This window comes from Hypomesus transpacificus, chromosome 19 (genome assembly GCF_021917145.1).
Source record: "Hypomesus transpacificus isolate Combined female chromosome 19, fHypTra1, whole genome shotgun sequence".
Lineage (NCBI taxonomy): Eukaryota > Metazoa > Chordata > Actinopteri > Osmeriformes > Osmeridae > Hypomesus > Hypomesus transpacificus.
In genome coordinates, this window is record NC_061078.1 from 4,582,336 (window position 1) to 4,599,942 (window position 17,607).

General features: G+C 47.4%; 1 protein-coding gene across 1 annotated transcript; it reads left to right on the forward strand.

Moving 5' to 3' along the window:
• Positions 1–298: 298 nt before the first annotated feature.
• On the forward strand, positions 299–17,146 carry LOC124481468 (WT1 interacting protein). Its single transcript, XM_047041395.1, has 8 exons — positions 299–2,439; positions 7,671–7,772; positions 13,188–13,255; positions 14,592–14,654; positions 14,782–14,912; positions 15,081–15,132; positions 15,245–15,313; positions 16,127–17,146. The coding sequence occupies exons 1-8, from the start codon at positions 939–941 to the stop codon at positions 16,280–16,282; spliced, it is 2,142 nt and encodes a 713-aa protein (XP_046897351.1). The 5' UTR covers positions 299–938; the 3' UTR covers positions 16,283–17,146.
• The last annotated feature ends 461 nt before the right edge of the window (positions 17,147–17,607 follow it).

Here is a 17,607-nt window from a genome sequence, read left to right on the forward strand (position 1 = left end):
GGCTTGTGCAAAAGACAAAACCTGAAATATGTTTTTATTGACTGTTAACACAAAAAATAATAATACACCAGCTATGTGAGTTATTGAATGTGTAACAACACTACTGTTGATGAATTGCATGAGAAGGACCTTTCAGAACAAGGGCATAATAGCAGACACTTTTTACTTTGTCTGTGTGTCTCAGAAATATTTTGTCCATTCCATACTGTTGTCTCAAATTCCCTTTACAATCCATTCCTGTTTCAATGAACCTTTTCCTGATAGAGGCAAAGGAAGTTGGGCCAGGTGAGACTCGTTCTTTGTGCGGTTTTAGACTGGGATGAATACAGCCGTACTCTCTCGGGACTATTCTTTTTCAAACCCCGGCACCCCCTTGCTGAGTTGGTCGCAATCATTGTTTCGCTCCAGCATTAACCACATTCCAGAGAGCCGCAGCGCACCCAGTCTGCTTCCTCGCATTCCATCTCTACGAACGAGTCCTCTGCCTGAAATTGTGTTTAATAGGAATTTTGACCACATCTACGAGCTTTTGCGTGCATGTAGCAAATAATTATAATGCTCTAGAATATTTGCCTCACTTGAAATTTGTACCTGACGATTTAAAAGAAATGTTGAGAAAACTAACAAGGGGAAATTCCTCCGCGTAGCGCGCCATTGACTGTAAAGACCTTTCAACTTAACAAAAACTGAAGTTGACAAACGTATCCTGTCGTTGAAACTTTGAGAAAGAGGTTTATATTTTAGAGAAAGAAAACCATGCACTGCGCTGAGATTTCCAAGCACATTGGTCGTTTGGGAAATGAGCGACGCTTGTAAGCCAGCGTTTTGTTATGATTTCCATGTGAAATGCAATTACTGCTATCTCGTACTCGGTAGTTGGCTGGCTGAGTAGCCTAGTGCACACTCTCTGAACTTGTTTCTCGCCCCTGGAGCAAAACATGGATCACTATGAGGAAGATTTGGGACTCCGGGCAAGTAAATTGATGGAGGATCTTTCTTTATATGGAGCATACAAAGATGGGATGTACAATGTAAGGAGGGACTTGGTCATAAACCCTGATTTAGATTTTTCGGTTCCAGCGATACCAGAGCAAAAAAGTAAGACAATGAATGGTAACTCTGCGCCGCACCAGCAGCTCCACACCGTTGAAAATTACATGTCTGGGAATAAAGTGTACAACGCGGCTCCCGTGCGCCCCGTGAATGGCAACCGAGCGGTTCCGGATTTTTGTACCCCTCAAAGAGACAGCGTTTATAACGAGGACAGCTATTGCACCAAATCCGAAGTTGCTTTGCCGTGTTATAGCGGCGCGTCTGAGCGGCATAAGAGGTATTCCTTGGAAGTGCAGGGGCACAGGTACAGCACCGGTAGCGCATTCGACGGCGTTATTCTCAACAAACCTTTACCCATACCTGGCAACAGATGCAACAGTATCTGCGTAACGCCGAACCATGACGGTAGATACAGTGCAACCAGCCCTCGTTCGAGTTTAGCATCTTCCCTGTCCTCTCAGGAGCAAAGCAAACATGCAAGCCCGAGGTCGAGCATCAGTAGTCCCCGCACGAGTTTGGTCGTGCCTGGACAAGACAAATACACAAGTCCCAGATCCAGTCTGGTACACTGCGAAGGGAGCAGTGTCCTGAGTCCCCGGTCCAGCTATGCAAGCACAGCCAGCGACACAAGTAAACATTCCAGCCCAAGGGCCAGTCTGAACAGCTATGACTGCTGTAGTAAGCCCAGCAGTAACCGCACAAGCGGCATTAGTATGGGATATGACCAAAGGCACATCAGTCCCAGGTCCAGTACGGCAAGCCAGTACTCCTGTACCACCAGTCCAAGATCTAGCTATTCTGATTCTCGATACATGCCTATGGGGAACCATGATCTTGATGGTACAGTATTGCATGGCATGCCAATGACCAGTCCCCGGTCTAGCATCTGCAGCCAGGATGGCAGCGCAAGGCCAGGCATGACAACAAACTGTGTTGTTAGTCCCCGCTCCAGCATCTCAAGTCACAGTTCTAGAAGTTCTCGTAGCTCAAGGGGATCTATGAGCACCTACCCGGATCTCCAACTGCCCTCGCCTCGCTCCTCAATGCTTGGGACTAGTTTGCATGAGGACACACTACTTCAAGATTTTGGAGAGGCAAATGGTGTCCATAATCGAATCAATTTCCAAGCGCTCTCTGCCATGCCCGATTTCCAGCCCCAGCAGTCAGCCCAGCCAGGCATGAGTCCAGAGGTGACTGCCGGTTCCCCATCATCTTTCAGTTATGGGGTAACCTCAAAAAACTCAGCCTCAGGCCAGAGGTTTAAGCTTCCTTACCAGGTGACCCCATGCAGAGAGAGTGGACCAAGCCAGGCAGAGAGGAGGCTGGAGGCCCTCACACTGGAGCTGGAGAAGGAGTTAGAGATGCACATGAAAAAAGAATACTTTGGTAAGTATAACTCCCCTAGAATACCAGTCAGCTTTGATCAAAAGTGTGTTTTGAGAGACAGGCCTACCCAATCCTATAGCCAATCACATGTTGAACACATTTGACAAATATTCTAGTGGATAGGTGTGATTATTAGTAGTTATACAACTGTGTGGTTTTTATGACATTAATGACAATCAGCTTTTTAGGCTTCAGTGTTGAAATCCCGAAACGATTTAGCTAGCATAAACAAATGGACAGAAAACGTTATGACATGAGTAAGACTAGGCTAGGTCTTTTGTATTCATGTCTTGTTTAGCATTACACACATTGCAGTCTGGTGTGAGGGGTTATGAACTTGAACTTCAGTGGAGGCCATTGGTCCTCGAATGGGTTAGCAACCTCAACCCAAGCAACATTTGGAAGTAAATAAGCAACTGAAAAACCACACAGGTAAATTCTAAATTATTTCTTAATTAGAAAATAGAGCTCTATGAATAAATCATACTCCTTTAGACTTAACTGCTGTGTTTGCTAATGAGTGTTGGGCTAACTGGAGCATCAACTGAGTGTGATCTGGCCTGCATTGTCCATACAGCCACTAGTACCCAGACCACTGATTGGTGGAAAGAGCTGGCCTGGTCACAGCAGTCCAGAAATTGTCCAATCAAATGGGGCTACTGTTGTCCAGAGTAGCCCATTTACTATTTCCTTTGGTGTGTGTGTGTATGAGAGCTTCAACTTCTTGGTAGAAAGGTGGGGTGAGCCCTACTTTCTTAAAATTGGACCACTGTCCCATTCAATAAACCACATGATCTCTTGATTTGTAATCATCCTTTGTCTTTGGAAACCACAGTGCAATTGGATTGTGGTTACATTGTTAAAACGCTGTTTTACTAGAGATATATTATTACTGGCCATGTTTCACGGCATGTTGTTACAGGCAATTCCATTGGTCACCCTGTAACCTATACGTTTGTAACATATTATCTGATTTACAGTGTCTTTAATTCTTCTATGTCTTTATCAATTATAGTACTACTTCATATTTTTTTATCGGTGACTGCTGATAAAAGTACTGAAAATACTCCTAATAGAGCTTTGTTACCTCATAAAGGTCTACTTGCATCTTCAACAAACCACATGTGTATTTTATAATGGCAACAACAAGTCCCTCTGTGGCCTTTGCAGGGAAATACTAATTTCTGACTTGGCAGAGCTAACGTTTACACAGCACTGAGTGCTGCTGAATGGAATCTTCTGTTCTGAGACAGCAGATCCCCTTCAGTGATTCAATGGTCTTGCTGAAAACGGGCTCAGCAGTCAACTTCTGGAAGGGACTTCTCTTGGACACTTCTGCCTGTCTCAGGCTGAGTTTCTACTTGACGCGTTGTGTTTGTCGTTTTGTTGTGCAATGTCTGAGGTGTGGGTGTTCCCCCAGGATCAGAGGGTTCTACTAAAGTCAACAACTTTCTCCCGGGAAATGCCATTAGAACATGCCCGCCTCTGAATGTGCAGCCAGACACAGGACTGTAGTCAGAGAACAGTGGTGTGATTCTGCCAGCCAGTCAGTTGGCTCAGAGTGGGCTGGGTTTATTACAGAGGAGCAGGTGAGAGCAGAGAATGCAGACACAACCCCCCTCCCCGCTTCCAAAACCAGAGCCAAGAAAGACGGCTCAGTTTCCGTGGCGACGGCGGAGAAATTGATGGCTGGGGCTTTGAGGCCTGTGCTGTCGCGCTGCGTGGTTCAGCCTGCAAGGCCCCTGTGTGGCCTCTGTTTGTTGTGGTGGCGAAGTAGCTGTGAATCAACAGCTGGCAGCAGCAACAGCATTGAAGGTCCTGAGCGGACCCGCCCCGCCCCCACCCCAGCTCCTCACGACCCCCTCCCCCCCCCCTCACACACACACACACCCCGCCCTGCCCCCACCCCTGCGTAGCCCTTCATTAACCAGCCAGTGGGGAGTCGGGCAGCACCAGACACTTGGCACACGATGTTGGCTGGCGGGCCAGACATGGCTGGTGGGGGTCAAGTCTGATCACCTGCTCAGAATAATAATGACAGTAGTCATACACACATGCTGACATAGAGAGTAGAGTTTGAACCAGTCACCCTTTATAGCAGCCCATCAATACTGGACACTGGATCGCATCTTCACATGCTATTATATAGTAGTGGCAACCTGGAATAAATGAACTAGTACAACAATGGTCTACACAGTCTAAACAGGTTTACTGTTTTCAGACTTCCATAGTGCCCTTACCGTTCAAGGGACTGAACATGTATGTCTGTTCTCATGAGTGATGTCTGGGCTGTTTTTATGGCCTTATGAGTTTTGAGTGATGTTGTTACAAGTGACCCTGGAGTAGTGAACAAACTGTCCCTGTGTGAAAATGTGTTGCTCCCAGCATGACGGAGGACGAATGAGAATGATTTACAGCCTTGTCTCCACAAATATGCCGTGTCTACAACATAGCGACTTAAGTTTAACGAGAGCATAGACCTGAACTATCTACATGTTACTTATCGAATTTTTGGCTTAATGGTCTACAAAATTATTGTATTGCCGTAGGTATGGGTGTTGCTCTGCTACAGATACCAAATACCAACTTCTTAACCTGAACCTAAAACCTTCTTTTTCTCTTTTGTGTGAAGCACCATCACAGTCACATCAGTGACACATGGAAAACATGGCAAAGTGTAATGCAACAGTTTCTTCCCCCACCACCCTCACACCCTTTTCCCTTGTCCTGTTGTTGCCCAAATCCTAGTTATGGGTTTAAACTGTGTAGCAAAAGTAATAAGGAACTAAAACACAGACTTTTTTTCCTGGCTAGTTTTAATTATGATTAACTGGCCTGCTAAGCTCCTCTACCCATTTTCATGTAAAACACTAACCATTTAATTGTACCATGTACTAGAGACTTCATTAGAACATTTAGGAACTACTCTAGAATCAACCATCTTACCATACCGTTTCCCCCTCTTAAAGCAATTTCTCTCCATTATTTCATTTTTCCTTGCACGACAATCTTTCCATCTTAAATTTCCATCTTACGGATCTTCAGTAGTGTTGATGATGCGTAAGGTGGTTCACATTATGAAGTGCATGTGGTTCGTAGTTTTGTTTACATTTTGTTAGCAAGCTCTAACCTAATTGTAGTGGAAATAAACTTTTTTAAGCACAGTGGAACTTTGTGTTAAGAGAAAAAATGGCACACCAAAATCTTTATAATGTTAAAAATGTCCACATAACTGATTGAAATACTGTTGCTTTACTCCACTTTATTGTCAACATACTGTTTTGCAATCAACTCAGTGTAGCCTAGCTATCTTGGTAGGGAGATACTGTGGGGGTTTTAGGCAAGTGCATGCTGTTGGAATGCAGTAGAAGTGGATGGAGAAACTGAAGGAGACCTTGGTCTGGAGAATGCACAATAAACTGTGTGTGGGGGGCAGAGGTCAGGATAGTGACCTGCTTTAGATACCGGCAAGTGGTGGGAGTCCACAGAACCACACACCCACTCACACGCTCCAAAATGGTTATCACATTCTCTGGGGCACTTGACTAACTTCTGAGGGAACATAGATCCTTAACCTGTCTGCAAGCATAGTTAGCATACACTTGCTAGCGGTGGGGATGGAAAAAGATAAACCCCATTGCTCAGAAATGTTCCAGATGTTACTGTAGCAAGGACATACAGGAACTCACTGGGCCTAAACTATGAAGTGGTCTAGGGAGTCAGGTGGCTGAGCGGTTAGGGAATCGGGCTAGTAATCAGAAGGTTGCCGGTTTGATTCCCCGTGTGCAAAATTACTTTGTGTCCTTGGGCAAGGCACTTCATGCTACGTGCCTCGGGGAGAATGTCCCTGTACTTACTGTAAGTCGCTCTGGATAAGAGCGTCTGCTAAATGACTAAATGTAATGTAAAAATTGTCTAGGTTTGTAGACCGTGCAGATTGGTAACCTGCAGCAGTCTAATCACAGTCTAACTGCAGTCAGCTGAGAAATGATTAGAATCAATCTGTTTGCCAAATACTATTTGGTCCAAGACCCTCAGACAGAACTCTCCAAACTAGATTGGACCTATGTCTTGTTTTTCACTCTCTGATAGTAAGGTTGCCCTGTTTCCCAGTATTTCAGGGTTGCTCATTACAGGATGCAGGGTTAACAGCTGAGATTTGGGATCAAGCTAGCTGGCAGTTGTTTTTCATTTCCTTGCCAAAGGCTATCACAGGTATTTATTTTGGCTAAGCCCTCATAAAGATTAAGATGATTCATCATTTAGTTGTTATTGTAGGGAAGATAGCTCTTAGTTTCCCGGTCAGTTATCGTTTTTTAAACGCAGGAACAGTCAGGAGTTGTAGATTGCAATAGAAAGGCCAATATTTGACTTTGATCCTACTGAACTTTACAGAGGCCATGTTTAAAGGAAAAGCTATTTGCTAATAAATTTCATGTGCTTCACTTCCAGTGCCCTTTTGGTGTTTTCACAATGCTAAGAGAGTTATCATATTACAGCTATAGCAATGAAACAGCTAACGCTATATATAGAATGTGTGGCTTTTTAATGAGTTCTACTTGTTTCATCTCTCTGAAATGGATTCTGAGACTCAATGATTTGTCTGAGATGAGACTTTCTTCATCAGAGACATTGTGGGGGTGGGGGGTGGGGGGGGCATTTGAGTCAGCCCCCTGTTGGGATGTTGTGTCCTGTAGGCGTGGTGACCCTGGACTCACCCCACCCAGGCTTTGACCCTGCACTCGCTATGGAATGTGACCCCGACGGAGGCCATCTTGTGCGTGAGAGCTTGGGGGATCATTAGTCTATGTCCACATACTCTCCAGTCATGGCCTTCCTTGCTTCTGTTCTTCCTTAAGGCCACAGAGGGAAGTTCCACTGAGGAACCAGACAGACTATAACCAGAGGTTTCCAGAATCCTGTGACCCTCAAGGCTCCACTCCTAGTTTTCTTCTCCCAATTTCAGTCTTTTACAATTCAGTGGTTCTTCCCCGGATCGAGTTCCACCACCTGGCCAGACCCACTGGTTTGCACTGGTCACCAGGTAGCAACAGGTCAGGTGTGGGAGGGTAGTGTTTGACCCATGAGAAGAGAACACTGAGATACTGGTTCTTCAACAAGTTCAGTCTTTAACAAAAAAAAAATTAAGTAAAAGAAAAACAACTACTGGCTCACCTGTGTCTAACTAAATCACAAGATGGATGATAACTTGTATTTGTTACCTTTTTCAGGTATCTGTATCAAATGTGGGAAAGGTGTGTATGGAGCCAGCCAAGCCTGTCAGGCCATGGGGAACCTGTACCACACTAACTGCTTCACCTGCTGCTCCTGTGGTAAGTTGGCAGTGCTCTGTCATCATCGCAGTTCTTCCCTATCTGTTGGGTCCTCTGAACACTTCAGTACCACTTCATTTCATGGGATAAACATTGTAGGTGAGTTGTCAAATTCAGTGTAGAACATTAGAACATGTTGTTAGTGAACAGCTTTGAAATGAGGAAAGTTCTGAAGACTGGAGTGAAATCAACAGTTAACCTAAAGGATGTGGAGATTGGGTGTGTGCACTGCCACTTGTCACCTGACTCCAACACTCCTCTCGTGTTTCGAAGTGAAACGAGGGAGATGATTGAGTGGTTGGAGCAACTTGGCCTTCATTCATGTCCGATGTAGGCTTCATAGATACCGATCCCTTATCATTTACACGTAACTCAATCCACATAAACACACTTATTGTATGGATGAAACATAAGGTACAGTGTCTTTAGTCCCAACGTCTTTCAATACTGTTCTCTGACCTCATAAACATTTTCTTCCTCAAGTTTAAATTGTACAGAAGGGCTGTGATGTGTATTATTGTGTATTAGTTTGGCACATTAATCCATAGTAAGTGAATACGTTTTCCTCTGCTAGTTCTTTTGTTACCATCTCAGTTTTGTTCTCAGTGAACGAAGGCTCTACTGGTCATCTCGACTATTAAAATGTCTTGATCATTTATCTGTAACATAAACTCTGTGATGTATTATCTGGTCGTCTTGTGAATGTTTGCCTTTAAGCAGAGTGTTTTGAAGGCCAATGAGAGGTTTAGTTTGAAAGTGCCTGCGGATGTCATAACACGATCCAGTGATTTATAAGGACTTTACGCTTTTCAGGGCTTGTTTGTTTGTTTCTTTCAAATAGTGGACTAGATTGTGCCAAACTTACGGTTGTGTGAGAGTCAGGCCTGACCAGTGAGGGACAGACGGGGAGACTTTGCTGAGACATTGCTCGCTGGTAGCCTTGGGCTTTGTTTAACCATGCATAATTGAGCCCTCCTCTTGGCTTACTCCCATGGTTGCACCCTTTTTTCATGAAATGGCCAGGAATGCAAACTACCCCCCTCCACTTCAGCCAGCCAGCCTTCCCTCGAGGACCTCAATCAGACAGTCACAAAGTGTACCAGGCCTGAATATCTGAGGGGGGGGAGGGGGGGGGGGGGGGAGGCCTGGCATGGGCTATAAGCAAACAACACACAGACCCATGCACATGCACATACACATGCACACACACACTCAAGCATGCCTGTTTCCCGTAACGTCACAGCCTCATAGTTGTAAGTCGCACCTGGCCAGCCTGCCAGCCAACCGGTCAGTCAGCTTGTTGTTTTATCCGGTATTTAAACCAAGCCCAGACGGGATCTCACCCACATGTCTTTGCTCTGCCAGCTCGTGCCTGTAATATGGGTCATAGCTGATGAATCAGTATGTTTCTGTAATATTACCTGCCTCTCCAAGCTCACCAGACACTCTAGAGTACAGCCGTAGGCCTCACATTTGTGGAACCTGTTTATGATGCATGGGCTCGTCTCGCCACCTGCACCTGGCACACAGGGTGCGCCCAAAGTGTGAATAAACATCCCACTTCAAAGTGTGAGGTGTGGAACTGACCTTATGTCTGGTGATGTAGCTTTGTGGTTCACCTGAACTTCCCCAATGGAAGACAGTGCACATTGTGAGGCGGCTTTTGTAGAATAACAACGGATTACTTCTCCTCTGTCCTTATTTAAATCAAATGTTATTGGTGTAGCCCGTTTTACAAGCACTGTCACCGAGGTCTTCAAATGCCCATAGGAACTGCACCAAAACCAACTTAAACCCTCAACCTCATTGGCTGTTTGTCTTGACTAACATGGATTCTTGGGGGAGTCAAGGTGTGAAAGCATTATCCATGAGAGAGCACCATAACTTGGAGACATTAATGCCTGGGAGACTTTGGGGGTTTCCTATGTATGAGGTGTCTGTGATTCTCTCAGAGCCACATTATGGTAAATAATGGGTTCCTAGTTCTCCCATCTGGAGACTGCTAGAGCCACAGCTCAATCTGCAGGCCTGCACATGCTTTCCCTGCTGTCCCAGGACACAACAAACCCCCGTCTAAAGTTCCCCTCATTTGGGTGACTCACCCCCTTCAGCATCCATCCTTTCCTGCCTACCCCCAGCACTGAGCTGAGCAGACCCTCCCTCCATCCCTCTCCCTCCATCCCTCTCTGCCCTCCCTCTCTGCCCTCCCTCTCTGCCCTCCCTCCCCCTCTTATCCTCAGCACACAGCCTGCAGGTGATAAAGGCCTACTTGTTCTGAGACGAGAGAGTGGGAGGAGAGGGAGCCACTGGGGGAGGAGAAGGGAGAAGGTGTGTGGGTGTGGAACCTGAGAAATGTTTTCGTTCGGCATCCAGAAATCTGTTTACAATGAACATAATGGATGCTGCGTGGACAGTTGAATTTGGAATATGTTAATTTGTACTCTACTTGGGTATAATTTAATTGTGGATTCAGAAAATGTTGTTGTTGAATCCACCCTCATCTATCTTTTATTTACTTTTCGTTTATTCAAAGCAGGCTAATAATGTATTCTTTAGCAGATGCTGTTATCCAAAGCAACATACAGGGGTGGATCTGAGCTTGTGACCTCTTGATATTCAGTTGAATGGCCTTCCACTGAGCTTATTGTGCCTAAGGCCAGCGATCATATTGTTAAAAAACAAGAGTAGGATTTTATAAAAATTCTGTCTGGACTTTCATTGTCTGCTAATGGCAGAATGTTTGTAGTCAAGTCATCCTACAGAGAACAATGAGTCTCTCTAACCAGTAAGACATATCTGTCTGCACCTCAGAGTGTGATCACATCACTGGAACCAGGGTACACATCACTGGAACCAGGCTATACATCACTGGAACCAGGCAACACATCACTGGAAACAGGCTACACATCACTGAAACCAGAATACACATCACTGGAACCAGAATACACATCACTGGAACTAGAATACACATCACTGCAAACAGGCTCCAGATCACTGGAACCAGGCTACACATCACTGCAAACAGGCTCCACATCACTGGAACAGACATGGGGCCGGGTATTGTCCCCCTTATGCTCTGTTTTCTGATGAGTATTCCCCAAATCATAATCACTCTCTTGTTGGTTTAGAGACAACTAAATGACCGAAGGGTGACATCACTGGATCCCTTTATGGTGAGGTCACACTAGTCCTGGCTCCCATGTGGGTTTGAGAGATGACCCAGTTGTAGTGATATTTTCAGATGCCAGGGCATGACCTCTGGACTGACGGTGCTTTGACAGACCCTCCAGGTTGCAAGGTGGGACAGTGATTTTAGTACCTTGAACAGGTTATTAGATTGTTGTTGTCTCTGTACGATAACACACAGCATGTGCATTGATAACCGTTGAAGGGTCAAGAATTACACATTATTTCAAGATCTGCGCCTCTATGGGCATGTCCGTGAAACGGAACCTCCATGAAACAGTTGAGTCATGGGAAACAGGGTCCATACTAGCAAAGTATACAGGGGGCGGAGGGGGTTTGGGGAAGGGGGGGATCTCAAGTGTAAAATCCCAATCAGAGAGATTTGGTTCCTGGACTCCATGGAAAATGCCTCATGTCCCACAGTGCTCAGGGGCTGTGAGCTGAGGAGGGGGTGGAGACCTGTGCACCCCTCTCTTGTGACAAAGGATAGAGGGAGAGGGGGAGTCCTCCCCCTCTCCATGAGGGAGGGAGGGAGGGTGGTTGAATGGGACCAGCCAGTGACCTCAGGCAGAAAGAATGTCCCCGTTTGCTCATGCGGCCCGCTCCCCTCGGCAGCAGCATCACAGTCAGCGGACAGAGGCTTTGTACTCACCTCCCTCTTCAGAGCACAGGCCGCAGACAGAGGCTTTGGACTCACCTCCCTCTTCAGAGCACAGGCCCCAGACAGAGGCTATGTACTCACCTCCCTCTTCAGAGCACAGGCCCCAGACAGAGGCTTTGGACTCACCTCCCTCTTCAGAGCACAGGCCTCAGACAGAGGCTTTGTACTCACCTCCCTCTTCAGAGCACAGGCCGCAGACAGAGGCTTTGTACTCACCTCCCTCTTCAGAGCACAGGCCGCAGACAGAGGCTTTGGACTCACCTCCCTCTTCAGAGCACAGGCCGCAGACCGACACACAGACGTCCCCCACCGCATGGAGTATGTCCATCCCAACCCCAAATGGTTTTAAATGCTTTTAGTGACTTGAAAAAAACAAAAAACACTGAGTGAGATGATCTTGAAGAGGATGGAGTAATTGTCCTTCTTCATCCCTCCTCCATCCTCCAAATGCCACTGTGTGTCTGTTTAAAAGGCTCACCTATTGTTCCACAGCATTCTTTCCCGACAACCGATAGTTAAGTGGGAGTTAATGTATTGCTATCTCCCAGCTTTGTGACACTGTGTGTGTGGTTGTGCGTGCGTGTGAAATACAGCAATTGCATACATTTGGGTGCAGAATAGGGGGAAATGTCTTTCCCATGCCGGGCTACCCCATAAAATCAATGGCAGCTCAGGACGGCAATTAAACGGGACTAATCCCACAGATTTATGAGCTGCATGTGCTTCGTCTGCCAGGCTGTAGGGTAAAGTCATCGCTCCCCGCCAGAAACAAACGGCTGCCATTTACTCCATCTGAATGGGCGTGCTTTTAAGGCAGGCAGGCAGGCATGGCAGGGGGTGCAAAAGGCCAGCTCCCACAGAAGAAAGAAGGCCAGATCTCTGTGGGGTCTGTGGTTTAGACCTGGTTTAAACCTGGAGCCAACCAGCTGAATGACGCCCCATCTCCATGTGGCAGAGCCGGGAACCTCAAAGCGCGGACTTTTGGGGGAAGACCTGTTAGCTGTGGAGCTCCCTGTATCAAACGTAGAGAGAGCCTCTCTTCAGGGGTTTATTGTTGGACTGTGTGTGGTGTGTGTGTGTGTGCACACACAATGAAAGGGGAGCCCTCTGGGGTTTTGAGTAGGGAGTGAGTGGTTGTAGTTTGTACAGCAGATTGTGGTTGCAGTATTGATTGTTGTGGCTGGCTGGCTGATTGGCTGGGATCTTGTGGAAATCAATGCCCAGAGGACCGGCCCAGTTGTGCCAGCTGATTGGATGGTGTCACCCAGCCAAGCAGCCATCTGCTGCAGCTACATCCTTCTGTTCTAGCCCCAATGGAACAGCTTGATGAAGCCCGTATGAATGGAATATTTTCTTATTTATTATTCTGATATACAGATAAACATTTTCAACTCTATATGGAACCGTTTCTTGATGTTGTGTATTTTGTGTTTCAAGGTTGTTCTACAAAATGTCAAACATCTTCAGTCTGTACTGCTGTCTGTGTTGCTTTTGTATGCGTTTAACTAGGGGAGGTCCGTGAATGTATCCATAATGACGCGTGTTGTCAACTCTTCTTTTTTTCTCAGGGAGGAGACTGCGAGGGAAAGCTTTCTACAACGTCAATGGCAAGGTCTACTGTGAAGAGGACTTCTTGGTGGGTGTAGTTTGCCTGCCTGTGTGTGTGTGTGTGTGTGTGTGTGTGAGAGTCCAGCTCTGTAATGGGAAGAGCTCCTAAGAGGCAGTGGAGAAGTGCTCCATGTCCCTGGCTCTTTCAACCCTCTCAGGAGGGGAGGGGGAAACATTCTAGAACCCTCCAGGGAAAGCAGACCTTGTAGCGCCGCAATTAAAGTGATGCACCACCCCACCATTTCCCACTAATTTCCCCCTAATTTCCCAATGGAGCACACAGTTAGACCACTGCTCTTCATTTAGAGGAGGAAGAGGGTGTTGGGGCAGCTGCAAGTCTCAAACTCAGGGTCCGTCTGCTTTGGGTCACCCCCAAGGAGAAACACTCACCGCCCCTCCTCTCAATTGGTCAGCATTTAATTATGGACTGTCTCTGGCCTGCAATCTTTCCAGTCATTCTATTGTTTTCTGAAACATGAATAATTGTCTCCTCATACTTTAACGGGCAGCATGAGCCAATAGGAAGCAGGTACTGTAGATCCAGAGATGGTCCAAGAGGCCAGGTGGTGGACGTGACAAGGCATTTCCTCCTCCTCCTCCTCCTTTTCCAGCTTGTCCAAGTGTTCACCATCTCTACCATGTAACCAAGGGGGGAGGAGTGGAGGCTGGCAGATGGTATGTCTAAGGAGGGGGTGGGAGGGCAGCCTGCTGAACTCGCACCACCCACCTCCACCTGCTGCTCCGAGTCCCCCTCTTAACACTGTCATCAGGTCACGACCCCGAGGGCATAAGCTCTGCAGATGGTCACCCTGCTCTGAGGCTGTGGCTTAGAGAGGACACAGACAGTGTTAGAAAACAAAAGAAGGGAGAGAGACACAAACAAATAAACAGACAGAGAATGACCGAGACATGCAGACGGGCAGACAGCGACCCAGACACTCGTCATGAGACAGACAGGAGAGGATTTCGGCATCCATCACCTCAGAGCAACACACTCACAGAAGCTTGGTTGAGCTCTGTTATGTCTGTGGAGGACACCAGTTTCAACTGCAGAGGAGACAAAGAACAACCACAGATTCCAATCCACGACATAAAGAGCGCAGCAGCTCCACCTATAGATGGGTAGTGTTAAGAGGGAGAAAGAGAAAGGACAAAAATGGAAGCGTGAATATTGAATGCATCTGGATTGTTGTGCATTGAAACATTGACTTTGCCGTCTTTAGTCCCAGGCAGAGTTTGGAGTTTCCAGACATGTCCCAAATATGTGATACTGCCCCCTATTTCCTCTTGGGGGTGGTATAATGTCAATAGTATGCGCAAAGCTATCCGTGTTTGACGCGTCCATGCCCCTTTTTCTCCCACAGTACTCTGGTTTTCAGCAGACGGCGGAGAAGTGCTTTGTGTGTGGCCACCTCATCATGGAGATGGTAAGCGTTTGTTCCTCGCCGACGGGCCTCCTCGATAACAGCTGGTGTTTTCACTGCGCTCTTCGCTTGACATACCAGCACACCATGAAGTGGCTTTCATCGTGTCTGTGTGTGTGTGACTGTGTAGATCCTCCAGGCGCTGGGCAAGTCCTACCACCCGGGCTGCTTCCGCTGTGTGGTGTGTAAGGAGGGCCTGGACGGCGTTCCCTTCACCGTGGATGTGGAGAACAACATCTACTGCGTGAAGGACTACCACACGTAAGCACCACACGCACGCCATCTTTCTTTTTTTACTTCCGTGTTCTTGAAAGAAGTAGACCTTCCTAGTAGCGGTAGTTCTGCCAAGTACTGTGTACGTATTATACAATAGAGTGGCAGGATACATTAAAGTATTTTCCTCAAGGTTGTCACTGTTTTGCCACACAGGGTGTTTGCCCCCAAGTGTGCCTCCTGCAACCAACCTATCCTCCCAGCCCAGGTAATGAGCCATGACATCCCTTTGTCTATCTGACTGTCTGTCTGACTGACTGTCTGACTTGTCTATCTGACTGTCTGTCTGTCTGACTGTGTTTCTGTGTGTGTCCTAACAGGGCTCCGAGGAGACCATCCGGGTTGTGTCCATGGACAAGGACTATCACGTGGAGTGCTACCACTGCGAGGTGAGGTACCACTTCACCCGAGGACTGTGTGTGTCTGAATGTGTGTCAGTGTATTTTATCTCAGTGTGTGTGTGTGTGTGTGTATCCGGTCTAAGTGCAAGCGCCGGCAGACCTGTGTGGTGACTCATTGACCAGGTACACTCCCATGTTGAGCCGTGGCTCAGCGCTGAGCTCAGCTGGGGGGCTGCTGTTGTTCTTTAACCTGTCGCCTCACATTGAACGGTTTCCCTGCGAAGCAGAAATAACATTGCCACCCTTTCACCCAATGGCATTAACAAGGCATTTTTTTTATGCCTTGATACCTGTGTATACAGTAGTATTCCTGTAAATGAGGAAAGCAAAGCGCCAGAAACTGGTTAACTGGTTTACCTATTTAATCGAAGCACATTCCATTCCATGCTTGCCTTATATTGTCCTCTAGCTAATTGATAAAGGAATTATGAAAGCAGACAGTAATGATTCTGAGAAGGCTCATGGCTGAATACTTAGCAGCAACAAGGGACAACACAGTTAGGTGGAGGATGGGGAGACACCTGACAGGACACAGAGTCTGAACACGTGCACTACTGAGGGGCCAATCAGTGGTCACATGTTCAGAAATTTGAAAATAAAAATAAAAACACAAACAAATTCAGATCAAACATTTGTATGTGTTACAGTAAACTTTACTCAGGTTTGACACATTGTATGGTACAGAAAAGTCAGACCCAGACTCAATATTACACAATCCACACACATTACAGATTGTCATCATGGTAAATGTGCCTCTGTGAGCCCATGTTAAACATTGGATCTGTGTATGTGCTGTGTCAGGACTGCGGCCTGCAGCTGAATGATGAGGAGGGCCACCGCTGTTACCCCCTGGGAGGCCACCTGCTCTGCCACTGCTGCCACATCCAGAGGCTCAAGGCCCAGGGCCCCTCCTCCCACCCGCCCCCCAGCTACCCCCTGCATGTCACCGAGCTGTGAGGGACCGCAGGAAGCCAGGGACAACCACACCTGCCCAGAAGGAAGGGAGACCCGCCCCATGGACTCTTCACCGGTTGCACAACCCCCAATCCCCAGGTCTGTCTTTCTGGCCTGTCCCCCTCGCCCCCCCTCCCCAGCGGAGGGGAGGTGGGAGAACATGGACCTCATCCATGACATCTCCCACTGCAGCCCCAGCAGCACAGGGCTGGGGTGGGAACGAGTCCATTGCTCTTCTGGCATCTGTTTTTCTTTTTTTTCTTTTTTTTTTCGCCTACGAACCCTGAGGCCTCCGGCCCACCCAGAGGCCCCAGGTGACGTCACAGCCCTGACCCCTGCACATGTATCAAAGAGAGGGGGATGAGTCGGAAGGGAGGGGGCCACTCTCTTCTTTTTCCTTCTCTCTCTCTCTCTCTCTTTCTCTCTCCCTCTCCCTCTCCTTGTTCTTCTCCACCATTTAGATTCATTCCATTGTGCTGAGGGAAGCAGTGTGCTACATTGTGTTGACCACTCCTGTGTCACAGAGAACACTGTGCACGGGGGTTTACCAGCAGGCCGGGGAAGCAGGCCCATACATTCCAGCTGGCTGGCAGTGCCTAGGGTGGGCATGCTGTGCCTTCAGAGTGGAGCCTCAAAGAGGAGCTGGCCCCCGACCCCCCCCCCCCCCTCCCCCAGCACAGTTCCTCTCGGCTATGCAAGGGTATCCAGCACCATTCCCTGACTGTGGAACTCTTACTCCCCTTTCTCTCTGTTCGTGCGCCTTCCCAGACCCCCCGATGTTCCAGAGCTTTCGCCTCCTGGGAGTACCAAACGGCGGGGACATTGGAACCACACACTTGCCGTTACCAGGCAGAGCGCCGACACTCATTCCACTTAGCAGTCTTAGACGTGACCTTCAGAGATTCACAAGCAGTGTCTTAATGACTTATTATATCACCAGAGAGTTAGATGCACATAGATCCTCTTATGTATGAATATATATTTTGCAGGCATTTTCCACATAAAAACCTAGACGTAGTCTCTTTTTGTCGTTGCTGTGTTCATATCGATCAGAATTGGAGGCAAAGGTGAGCTGTAACAGTCTTAGGTCTCTGAAGTGTATTGTCTGGTCTGTCGTACCATTTGGTCTCGAGGTCACAGGCCTCAGAAGCCCCTGGGTGGTCAGGGGCTCATGTAGACCCACACTGTTGTCACAATGTGGCTCTTTTCATTTTTCCAGACACTGGTTTTGTCTTGTGTGTCTTCACTGTTAATACAGTGTGTAAAGAGTCTCGAACATTTCCCCTTGCCTTAAGACAGAACATGTGTTTTGTGTTTGTGTGTGCCCT

Coding starts and splice junctions, on each gene's coding strand:
- LOC124481468 (XM_047041395.1), top strand. CDS start 939: ATGGATCACTATGAGGAAGATTTGGGACTCCGGGCAAGTAAATTGATG. Junction 14,655..14,781: donor GCCACCTCATCATGGAGATG/GTAAGCGTTTGT, acceptor GTGACTGTGTAG/ATCCTCCAGGCGCTGGGCAA. Junction 14,913..15,080: donor TGCGTGAAGGACTACCACAC/GTAAGCACCACA, acceptor TTTGCCACACAG/GGTGTTTGCCCCCAAGTGTG.